The sequence below is a fragment of the Haliaeetus albicilla genome, chromosome 12 (assembly GCF_947461875.1).
Source record: "Haliaeetus albicilla chromosome 12, bHalAlb1.1, whole genome shotgun sequence".
Lineage (NCBI taxonomy): Eukaryota > Metazoa > Chordata > Aves > Accipitriformes > Accipitridae > Haliaeetus > Haliaeetus albicilla.
Window position 1 is genome coordinate 8,968,175 of NC_091494.1, and position 11,676 is coordinate 8,979,850.

At 38.7% G+C, this 11,676-nt stretch overlaps 1 protein-coding gene across 4 annotated transcripts in view; it reads left to right on the forward strand.

Moving 5' to 3' along the window:
- The window catches only part of CA12 (carbonic anhydrase 12), a 50,858-nt gene that overhangs the window by 34,206 nt on the left and 4,976 nt on the right, over positions 1–11,676 (forward strand). For all 4 annotated transcript variants that reach the window (XM_069797966.1, XM_069797967.1, XM_069797968.1 and 1 more), the window contains 6 exons: positions 159–338; positions 2,880–3,022; positions 3,927–4,022; positions 5,745–5,808; positions 6,271–6,428; positions 7,506–7,632. In XM_069797966.1, coding sequence (XP_069654067.1) covers positions 159–338; positions 2,880–3,022; positions 3,927–4,022; positions 5,745–5,808; positions 6,271–6,428; positions 7,506–7,632 — 768 coding nt within the window. The remainder of the gene's footprint in view (positions 1–158; positions 339–2,879; positions 3,023–3,926; positions 4,023–5,744; positions 5,809–6,270; positions 6,429–7,505; positions 7,633–11,676) is intronic.

The window sequence follows — 11,676 nt, forward strand, 5'->3', positions numbered from 1 at the left end:
CACACTGGAAAGATGAAATTAAGTTTAAAAAAAAAAAGTCTTAAAAATTCAGAAAAGGCTCCTTTTCCAAATTTTGGGTGAAGGCTGAAACAGGGGAGTTTTTATATTAATTGCATAGTTAAGGCTTGACAAATGTGTCTCTTTGTTAATTTACACAGGTCCTGATGGAGAGAAGGCCTGGCCAAAGAAATACCCATTTTGTGGAGGAGTATTCCAGTCGCCAATAGATTTCCACAAAGATATTCTCCAGTATGATTCTAATCTCTTGCCTTTAGAATTCATAGGCTATAATGTGCCCTCCACTGACCAGTTTACATTGACCAATAATGGTCATTCAGGTAAGGAAGGTCAATGACAGCAAGGGATTGTGAAGGAAAGAGTTGCTGGAGCTCATCATTTTTTATTTCATGGGTGAACTACTTTGATTATCAAATGAAATTAAACTTTCATGATGAAGCCTTCACATCAGCATACCTACATCTAGAGAACAGGCTAGGGAAACTTGGGAATGTACTAAAGTACAAATGGATTCGCAGTAAGCCAAATTGACTATGGTTTTTAAATAAACTGTAGGCATGTCAGAATTAATTCCTGAGCTTTTCTTATTACTTTGGTTGGAGTGCTCCAAAACAGAAACAGACTTTGTGATTATGTTAAAAAAAGATGAACTAAAAAAGATGAACTGATAAAATATGGGTGCAATGGGTCTCTGACATTCCAGTCTAATCAAAGCTCAGCTGAATTATGGGGGCAAGGGGAGAGGGAAAAACAAAAATCTAGTAGCACCATTCTGTTCCTTTGACTTGAGATAGAAACCCTCTTTAGTGTAAGATAGTACAGATAGATAAAAAGACAGAAAAATAATTAGCAATAGCATTCAAACATGCCCTCCATCGTAGTACTAAACCAAAGGTCAGTACAGTAGGTAAACGCAGAGAAGATGCAGTCTCATAAAGGTCTACTATATTGACACAATATACAATACCAGCAATATAGTATCACCATTTTTTGTTCCTTCCCGAAACATTTGAAGACATAGAAATAAGAACAGTTATAAGGCCTTCCTTCTTTGTATCCTCCTCTGTTGCACAAGCATCAAAAGAACCTGTGTTATAAAATACTCTCTGCCTCTGGTCTTCTCTGGCATGCTTGGTTAAAAGATGCCTGACATGCAAACACCTCTTTTTTTTTCTCACTCTTTCAGTGGGGTAAACCTGCTCTGTAGAACATCATAAACCCACTCTTCAGGCATGGTTCCTGGTTTTCCTCTTGATCAATTTCTTCATCAAAACCAGGTTGCTTTAGACTAGGAGTGGCTGGAACACCCTTTCCTTGTGAACCTTCTTTTCCTAAGAGCCTTTCTTGGTCCTGAGTGAAAGATTGTACTCTCACAGTTGAATGTATTAGGCTGATGTAAGTGACAGGCAGAGAAGGAAACATTGTCATTGTGGACTTTAATGCTGCCAGAGAGCAGGTGGAGACAAAAGAACAACACCGAGAGCCTGTCCCTCACATAATAGTTGCACAGGTAAAAGCAAATTCCTCGTAGAGCCTACATCACTAACATTGTCAGATCTTGCCCCTAAAACAAGAAGTTCAACTACTTCCTAATGAAAGCCAAGACAAAAATAGATTCTCCCCCCTCAGTAAAAATGGGAATTCACTTACAAGGTCAGTGCCCTCCTAGAAAGCAGGGGACATGCGACCCACTCTAGAAACGTCACTCAGATACAAACCTTAATTGCTCTGAGTAATGAAAAATTAGCCTCTGTTAGAGTGATCATTACACCATCTGCTGCTGTCTTCTCTTATGGCTAGAGAGGAAATCAGTAGGATGCTTAATATTGTGGTATCAGTCATTCCTACATATAATTAATGGTACTTCAGCAGCCAGCTAATCCAGACACAATTACTTACTTCAGCTAGACTGAAAGCAGTAGAGCTCAAAAAAAGCTTTTTAGCACTAGCATAAAAACACATAGGCTTGCAGCTGTTCCTTCATTAAGGTTTTGAGCCTTGTTTCCCCTGCAAAACATGTCTGGAACACTCCAGAAACAAGTTGTATTCACACTGGAAAATAATAAAGATAAATTGCAAAGAAATTGATCTATTCTTTACATAAATTGTTGCTTTATGAAGTACCAAACTTCTCAAGTGAACAAGTCAGTTTCTGCTGAGTTGAGAATTACTACTGTAATTTCTACACAAAAAAAAATAGCCCAGCCTGTCTTCCACACTGGAGAGCAGAAGTGAGCAGAAGGGAGTGTAATGCATACAAAGGTCTCCCTCCAGAATGTCAAGAGAGGAAATGCTAGTTCTTAAGGCCTGTGATTATCTTGCTGCTTGACATCAATGATCTGGGTTTCAGGGGGAGCGGGGAGAGGCGGAAGCTTATTTGGTTTTGCCATATGCTCCTAAAAGATTAAGAGGCAGAGGAGTTCAATATAACAAGAGTTTAAAAATACCATGAGAAATATGAAGTTATTAAGCCATTTTCAACCACTATAAGGGGACTGACAGAAGGCACACAAGCCTAAGTTTTGCTTCAACACGTTCAGTAACTGACTCTTCAATAGGACTGAGATAATTTTGCATTCTTCAGGGAGAAGAAAGATTTCCATTAGCAACAATTCTCACATTCAATTCCTTCAGTTTAAGAAAATAGAAAAAGGGTATATTCTAAATTCTCCTGAATTACCTAGAAAGGGTTAAAGACAACTAAAGTGTTTATCTCCTACCACAGACTGAGATGGATTTAAGTTAAGAATCTGCTTTGCTCACGCTCCATACATAATATACTTAGACACAGTACTTTTATTTGCCCTGTGCTTGAAAGCCGTGGTATCATTTGCTCCCCTCTGGTTTTGGTCTGCTTACAGTGAAAATGTATCTGTCGCCTACTATGTGCATCAGAAACCTCCCTTTTGAATACACTGCATCTCAACTTCACCTACACTGGGGCAACAGAAACAAGTCAGAAGGCTCAGAGCACACAGTCAGTGGGAAGCATTTTGCAGCAGAGGTAAGAGAAGTTCAGATCAGGGAAAGAAACAAAGGATGCTGGGCAGGTCTCACTGTTTCAAAGCGAGATCTTTATCTTGGGTATATGACTGTAAAAGGCTGCAAGGTTCTAATCCAAGTTCTCATGGTCTGGGTATATACTAAAAAAATGCATTGTGCACTGCAAAAAGGATGGACTCTGATGTACTTTCATGAATACGCCACAAGTCAGGGAGTTAGAATTTAGGTTCTAAACTGAGGGCTGGCAATGGGTCACTTGAGTAATTTCAAGCAAATTGCTAGATATTTGACACCTTTGTTCTTCTCTGTAAACCCGGTATATCTTTTAGTTGCACAACATTGCTTCTCTGTCTACTTTTACTCACCTTCTACCCAGTGAAGAACTATTTGTTATCTTTTCTAATCCTAAATTATGGATTTGGGAATAGATTTTGAAAAGCAGTACCAATTGGATATTTACCCCAAAATGAATAAAAGAGAAATCAGTCAGAATAATTTGCTTGCATAACAGCACTTGAGGAATCCATTTCTTCTCTAGTTACATTTAACACCCATTTTTGCATTTTAAACATTGGAGAGCCCCAATAGTGCTAAGGCGTTACTTTTTCAGAAAAATTTACTAGTACCACAGTCAAGATGCCTTGAAACTGAAGTTATCCTCTTCCCCCCGTCATTGCAGGGCGTTGGGGGTGGGGAACGGAGCGTAACTCGGCTACAGCAGGAGTGGTAGTTTCAGGACCTTTTGCTTTTCTCTGAAAAGATCTTACCACTACACCCAGAAATCACTGAAGGATCCCATTGTATTGTCTTAGCCTGAGGTGGCTACACTGGTCCTCTTTAGCTGTGAAACAGAAATGTGAGCATGCCCCAGAGGTTACCATAACATAGTATCTCCTTCTTTGTAGCTGCATGTTGTACATTATAACTCTGAGAAATATCCAGATATAACAGCAGCAATGGACAAAGCGGATGGACTGGCAGTTTTGGCTGTTCTTCTTGAGGTAGGATGCAGGACCTTTTTTTTGTTTGTTTTGTTTAGAATATGCTTTCAATCATTAAGTCATCACAGACCTTTAACATATAAAACTACCTAGATTGTTTAACAGTGCTGTGGCTGAATTAAGGTTCTTCCTTTTCTCTTTCACAAAAAAGGGCAAGATTCCAGCAGCACATACATAAACAGAAACAAATTTTAAGAGAAGAGGAATTCTAAGTATTTCCTCATGGTTTTCAGTAAGTTAACTTCAGCTATGTTAAATTCATTTTTGCATTCATTTACAAACTAAGGATTGGCAGTTTATCAAACAATAGACAACAGTGAATTTCAAGCTCACTTACTCAAAACTACCCATTGTAGCATGAAGCAGTTTTAACACAGCAGAGAGGCATAGGCAGACACAACCCTGGCTTTGGTGACTACATGTAATTACAATTTGACCACAGTCTTCAGGTTGCAAACTTCCCAGATTCTTTGAATCACAGATTACAGTAAACAAGTAAATTCAGTGCCCTTTTTAAGATGACAGGACAGCTTTCCAGTTTTCCCCTCTAAAGCCCCACATACAAGCAATTAAAGATAATAATGATCTGAAAGAAAAATTTTTAGAAGCTTGTACATATATAATTCTCCTTTTTCTTGAGGATTAAAACTCCTCAGTAAGAAAGATAACTATAAAGATGATTTTTAAAAGTGAGGATTTCCTGCAGCATAAAAAAAACTGAAAACACCCAGGTTTTCGCATTTCCATCAAAAAAGTGAAAATGTTCTAGTTAGCAGAAAAAGCTCTAATTCTCATTAATATTATCCAAGTTCACTTCCTAGCAGCTCTAAGACTTTCACAATAATTTTGTGTTAAATTTCAGTTCATTTGGAAGTTGCAGCTGTGAAAAGTGTCAGAGTATTGTATATTATGCTAGGGAATAATACTGGGATTCTGGTTATTTCTAAGCAATGGTGTTTAAAAATCAAATAGGGGAACAATGGAGATTAGGTCTTTCAAAAACTTTCAGACAGCTGGTGGCTATTACAGTTGATCTAAGGACACCGGTTTACTATGTCTGGTTGTCAGAGGAGTTGCTAATCACCAACTCTAAAGTATTCATAAAAAAGGCATTGATTATGAGACTGAAAAGCTACTGGTAGCAGTTGAAAATCATGGTCTTGTTTGATAGTTGAGTTATAGCCCTTGCCAGATAGTCGAGTTATAGCCCTTGCCAGTGTCCCTGTGGTACCCAATAGTGTCATTCTTTATCTTCCTGGACTGTGAAGAGGAGCAGACTAAGAAATGTTTGTGGGTGGAAAAATGCAGCTTTGACTAGAAACCAGTAGATGACCTGAGAACCCTGTCAGTTGAGACCTTATGCCTGCAATGTTCTCAAAAAAAATGGTTTCTCTTCATCTGCACAGCATGCTGAACAGGCAAGGGGAATAGGGTCCTTCAAGTGCTCACAAGAGGTCTACACTGCAGTTGTTAGATAGTATTATGACAAAGCAGCCCTAATAGCTCTGGAAGCGAGTAAGAGTGTTATTGAGGTTCTGAGGATAGTGTTAATGTTTTGAGTAAAAAGAGTATTTATGCCATTCTAGTATATGAATATCTGGACAGCAGAGACACTTGCCTTTTGGCAGAGGCCACCAAATACTGCTGTCCGCTGTGTGCAGAAGCAAAGACTCATTCAGACTGCGGTGATTTGCACAGCTGTTAAAAGTCTGCTCATTACAGATTGGACCCTTCAACCCATCCTACGAAAAGATCTTCAGGCACTTCCGGAACGTGAAATACAAAGGTGAGTGGCTATAAACCTGCATTGGATTGCGAATGGCTAAGAGTATCAGATGTCACCCTGAGAGGGATCGAACCAGCTGAAGAAACAGTCCAGAAATCCCAGACAAATCTGTCACAAACTGTGAAAGACTTATAAATGCAGTGCATTTCTGTGAAGAGTGTATGGCTAGCATGTACCATGTGTTTCTGACTGGGCCTTATTTCTTGCACATGGTGTATTTTGGTTAATATGGCCACAGTTTACGTTATAGAATTCTGATTTGGTATCTAAAAAAAGATTCCTACATAGGAAACCTAGAAAGCTGTATTCCTTATTAAATTGGGATCATCTCTGTTAAAATGTATTTTTCTTTTCCTAGTGATATGACCAAAAACATCCTACTTACTGAAAAGCAAATTCACTTCATTGATACACTACCTGTGTAGTAATGACACAGCATTTAACATGAATCACCTATTTTAGATCAGATGGTCCAAGTCCCTGGTTTCAATATTCAAGAACTGCTTCCTGACAGACTGGATGAGTATTATCGCTATGAAGGATCCCTGACAACTCCTCCTTGCTACCCTAGCGTTCTCTGGACAGTTTTCCGACACCCCGTTAAAATTTCACAAGAGCAGGCAAGTTTAAATGCAGCACATGTTTTCCTGATTGGTGTCTGCTAAAGAACAGTATATGCGTATTCTCATTTCCTGGATTTCTCTTACGTTCCTGTAAAACCGAAAGATGACCATTGCTAAAATCCCTTAAGTGGGAAGAAGGGCACAGAACTGACATAAATCAATATCCTGTTCTGCTTCTAGTTAGCATGTTTTCAGTTGACCAGAATCAATGAAGGACCAACAACTGTGTAGCAATTGGTATAGTATCAGCTTGAAAAATCACAGTCAAGTGAGATTATCTTCTGTTTTCACTATGTACTTACTTCCTGCTTTGAGTCTCTCCATGAGTCACTTCCAGAGCATTTTTGTTCAGGCTTCATGGCTGAACCCTATTCACTAAGTATTTTAGTGCTACTTTGATCCTGGACTGACTTAGGTATGACAGGTTGGGTAGATGTTGTTTCTAAAAAGCATGTGATGTGTTACTTGTCAATCTTGAATGCCCTGGCTTTTCTCCAGCTTATGTTTTTTGTGCTCACCTGATTAATTTTTTTTGTTCTTAGGTGGCCACTTACATAGACTATAAACTCCCAATCACTATGTTCTGATTCACCTAATTGTAAACACAGGGGAAAAAATGTTATTATCAAAATCTCTGATCAAATTACTGCATGCTCCTTGTTATGAAAGTCCATTCTTAACTTTGTCCACTCTGCCAGATCATGTCTTTACCAAAGTAGAGAGGTCTTTCATAAAGTAGTTTTTAGTACTGCTTAGGAGTTAGACTGTGCTACGGAGAACATGCTGCAAAGGGCCACCATGTTTCCTCCCATCCATTTTTCCTGGTGGATAATTACCAAGTAGGATTAATCTTATCAGGATGTAAACAAAATATAGGTATGAGTTTGGAGATGTCACACTGTTTACACATTATTCTGTATTTGGACTCACAGGTCACACAAGACTTCAATATTACTTAATGTATCCTCTTCCCTTTGACTACCCCTTTGATTTCAAACACACACTCTCAGTAATCATACACTGGCAATGCTTCTTCCGTATTCTGGGAGCTGAACAGGGTGCTTCCCTTTATAGTTACTGGCACTGGAAACAGCCATGTACTGCACAGAGAGTGATGACCCAGAACCCCTGGAAATGGTTGATAACTTCCGAAACGTTCAGGAATTTCATGAAAGACTGGTTTTTATCTCCTTCCGTGAAGGTAAGTTGTATGAATGCCTCTATGCAAAGACACAGTGCACAGTGATTTGTGTAAACTTGAAATACTGAAGTGGCAGTCCCGTTGCACTGTACCACTACAAAAATCTAGCAATCTTATTTTCCCACAGTTCACTTTGTTCCCTTTTCTTCTCTTACTGCGTTGTTGCATGGGCAACTGTACGAGAATAAGGTATTCAGAGAGTATATAGGAAGGTTTTTTTTCCACAATGGGTATCAGGCAAGCCCTGCAACCCTTCTGACCAAAGACAAGGAGATAAAAGAAGGAAGACATGTTTGGCCTTGTCATGCTTAGCAGAAATACCTGCTGTCACTCCAAACACTAAACAGTTCTCTACAGCTGAGCTGTTTCAGTCAGCATAAAGTGCTTGAGCTGGCCTTGTCTCACCAGCGACATTTGCTGGTTCTCAGCAATATCAGGATTGTTTTTATGCAGACCACACATCTAAAGGGAATCACAGCTTTGCCTTTCAGGGAGTCTGGTTTTGGGAAATTACATAGAATCCTTGAGGAATTAAAAATCAAGAAACAAAAATAATTCATAACACTGGATTGTATGATCCAGTGTTACAAGTGAAAAAAAAATTTGCCATCTTATGAGGAAGAACAGATTTAAAAGCTTAATTATACAGTGTTACACAATGACAGTGCATAGGTTTGGGGCGTGAGTTGTGCACAAAAACCTGCATCTGTGGTGAGAAGCTTAGCTGTGCCCCACAATAAGGCATTCGAGTATACTGTTTGTGCAAAATGTATTGTTCCAATTTCTGTGTTGTCTTGCAAACAAATACCCTTAAGCAGTTGTGAAGCTGGCACATACACTGAAGGCAGATGAATCTAGGCAAGCCTCTACACTATTTGAAACTGGGAGTAAAAGATTTTTAAAAGAAAAAACAGACTTCACAAAAAAGACTGGCCAAGCAGTGAACTTTCAAATTAATAAAACGTGTTAGCACATCATTTCAACTTTGCCTGCTAGTTTCTTCACTGTTTAGATGAAAGAACGGAAAACACAGGAGTTGTCTATATTGGGAAATTTCGCACAATAGCCACTGCAGGGAACAGTTCTCCCTGCAGGCATACTGCAGTAGCTGTTCTTGCCATTCCCCTCAGCAGACAACCCCTTTCATCATAATATATTTTTTCTAATATAAAGCTATAAAGGAGAAAAGTGAAAATTAGAGATCAGCCAAAACAAATCCCAGCCAAAACATTTCCCTGAAATCAGAGAAGATTTAGATTTGCCACCAAAAGTTGGCTGGTCTCTCTCAGATTAGCTGCATCAAAACTCCCAACCAGAACACTGTGGAGCATCAGCAGCATGTGGCCCTTATTTGAAGCAAATCTCCCATCTTTGAGATAAAACCCAGAGACAATTTCAGAAGTCATTCTGTGGCTGGGGACCATCTCAGTTCTCATGGAAACATTTTAAAATCTTTCTAAAGCTTCCCATAAGAGGAACACAATTCTACCACGAAGTTTCTTTTGAGTGCCTTCTCTGGAATTATTGCACATAACTTAGTAATTATTTAAATAAGCATGTTGATGCTACTGTCCTTGCTACTTAAGCACATTTCTCTCATTGAGTTCTAATGATTTAGTTATTCATTTCTCTGTATTTTTACTGGAGTAAAAAATATTTAACAGCTCTGAGCTGACTGACTATATGGCTTGAACCACAAGCCATGACTTCCCATTCTCCAGCTCTGCATTAAATCTCTGCATTTCATAATCTCCAAAGCTTCAGCGACAAAGGCTACATCTCCTTAACTGCAGCATCTCCTGACTTTTATTTTATTAACCATTCTATCTGCAGTTAACATAGTGGATCCTTAGGAGAAGGCTTATGGACCAGGTATATGAAGAAGGGCAGACTACAGTGCTAAAGGCAATACACAGTTTTCAGTGCAGTTCAGGGATCCAAAATACCTCAGGTTCTCATTTCTGTACACTCAGCAGAAAGCTACTGACTAGAAAACCAACTATTTTAACTTGCAGCACAGAAGGAGGGGCAGCAATTTAAGACGAGATGGGATACTTCCCAATTTTGAGGTGCAGAGAAACAGCATAACATATCCTTTTATTTAAAGTATGATTAAGGAGCTGAAGATGTTACACCTGATAGGTTAAGTCATCACTATATGACTTTGTACTTTTTACTGAGCATCTTGAAAGGTGCTCAGGTTCTCAAGGACCCTCCTGTGTGTACACAGCTTCCAGTTTGTAAATAAAGGCCTAGAACAGTGACTTTCCCCCAAAATAGCTGAGTAGCTTTCATCTCCCACCCTCATTCTGGAAGCTAGAAATGCATTCATTCCAGATACCTCAAAAAAAGGTCCCCAAGCCTGTTGAGACTACAGTGCAAAGCTCTGTAAGCATCCACACTAGTTCTTTGCAGTCAAGCAGCTGAAGCATTTTTCTGATTTTGCTGTCATTTCTCCATTTGTCTCCTTGTTTCTTTGCTGCCAAATGTATCTTACCGTCTTTCCCATTACTAGCACCAGATAGCTAAATATTTAAGCCTAAACTAGCTTAGTTTAGTTATACCCTTCTTTTATTTAGCACTACCATTTCTGCTTTTGAATTACTGCTGAAAGAAGTTACTCTGATAAATTGTCTTTTTTCTCATTTTAATTTGTTTATAGTTTGAAGCCCAGTTTCAAGGTCTGACTAAAACAAAATACTGAGTACTGTTGGCTACCAAAATTTTGCGTCAGTCTGCATCAGCTCACGTGTTAACAAAACATAAGATTTTTCCCTTTCTTAAGGATCATTAATACCTTTCTGCTATGCATGATGAAGAGTCTCCTCAATCTCTGTTCATGTGTAGTTCTCTGCACTAGGCAATAACCTAAATCTTACTGCTTCAGTCAAGAACAAGTAACAGAACAACCTCCCTATCAATTTATCAGCTAAGAAAACTGATTTGTTCATATTATACTGGTAACAAGTGGAAACCTTGTTTCTTGACTGTAATATGACCTGTGTCAAAAAGTTATTTCTGTGACTATATACAACTCACATAGGGCATACACAAGTCACACTTGGGATTTTGCTGGTTCTGATCCTTGATTTCTCATTGTATACTATATAAAGCCATAGTCATAATATTCTATTCTATGTTCAAGCCTCTTATCAAGTCCCTATGCTGCCACTTGCAGAGTATAACAGTTACAGAAAAATGCCTCAATTTAATCTCATTTTAAAATAAGAATTACATTAGGAATTCTTCTGTTGCTAGATTCTAACCAAAATATATAAGAAAATTACAGGTTTACCAAATTGTCAACAGTCCTTAATAGCCCCATGATTAATATACAAACTGGTATTAGTTGCACAAACAGTATTTTGAGTAAATGAAAGGATTGCTAAATAGTGAAAAAGGGAAAGAACTAGAGTATGCCAATCCTTTTTCTGCTTTTATGGATTGGCCAGCTAGAAATATCCCTCTCCCCCCTGGCATTCTCATATGACCAGGAAGAGGGTTAAAACTTTCTTCCCAAACCTCCAATCTCAAACACCAGCTGCCAGCTAGAGAACTAGTTAGGTCCAGAATGGCTATTTTAGTAATCCCCTTCAAATCTCTGCTCAAGTCAGATTATGTACAATGATTTTAAACAGCAGAATCAGGATTTGCAATATGGCTGCCAAGTTTCTGAGACTGTAAAGCTTCCTCTGCAGGGTCTTTCTTAAATCCATGCACAGACAATCTACTATAGCAATGCCACTGCAGAAACACTTACTGAAGTAATGGAAGTTCTAGAGTGAGCAGGTACCTTATGTTTAAGACCGGTTCACCATGGAATCCTAGAGATCCAACTTTTACGTTTTCTACTCTCTCAATTCATCAGAAGTGAGAAATGCAGTTTTCCATCTGTTTCTTAAGCTGACCTTTCAGCACCTGACTACCTTCTCTCTGTAAATCACACTCAGTACTTAAAAGTAAATGGTAGAGAGTTACAATCTGTGATCCCAGTGACTGAAAATCAGATACTATGCTTTTCATCCAGGAATCTCTAAACACTTC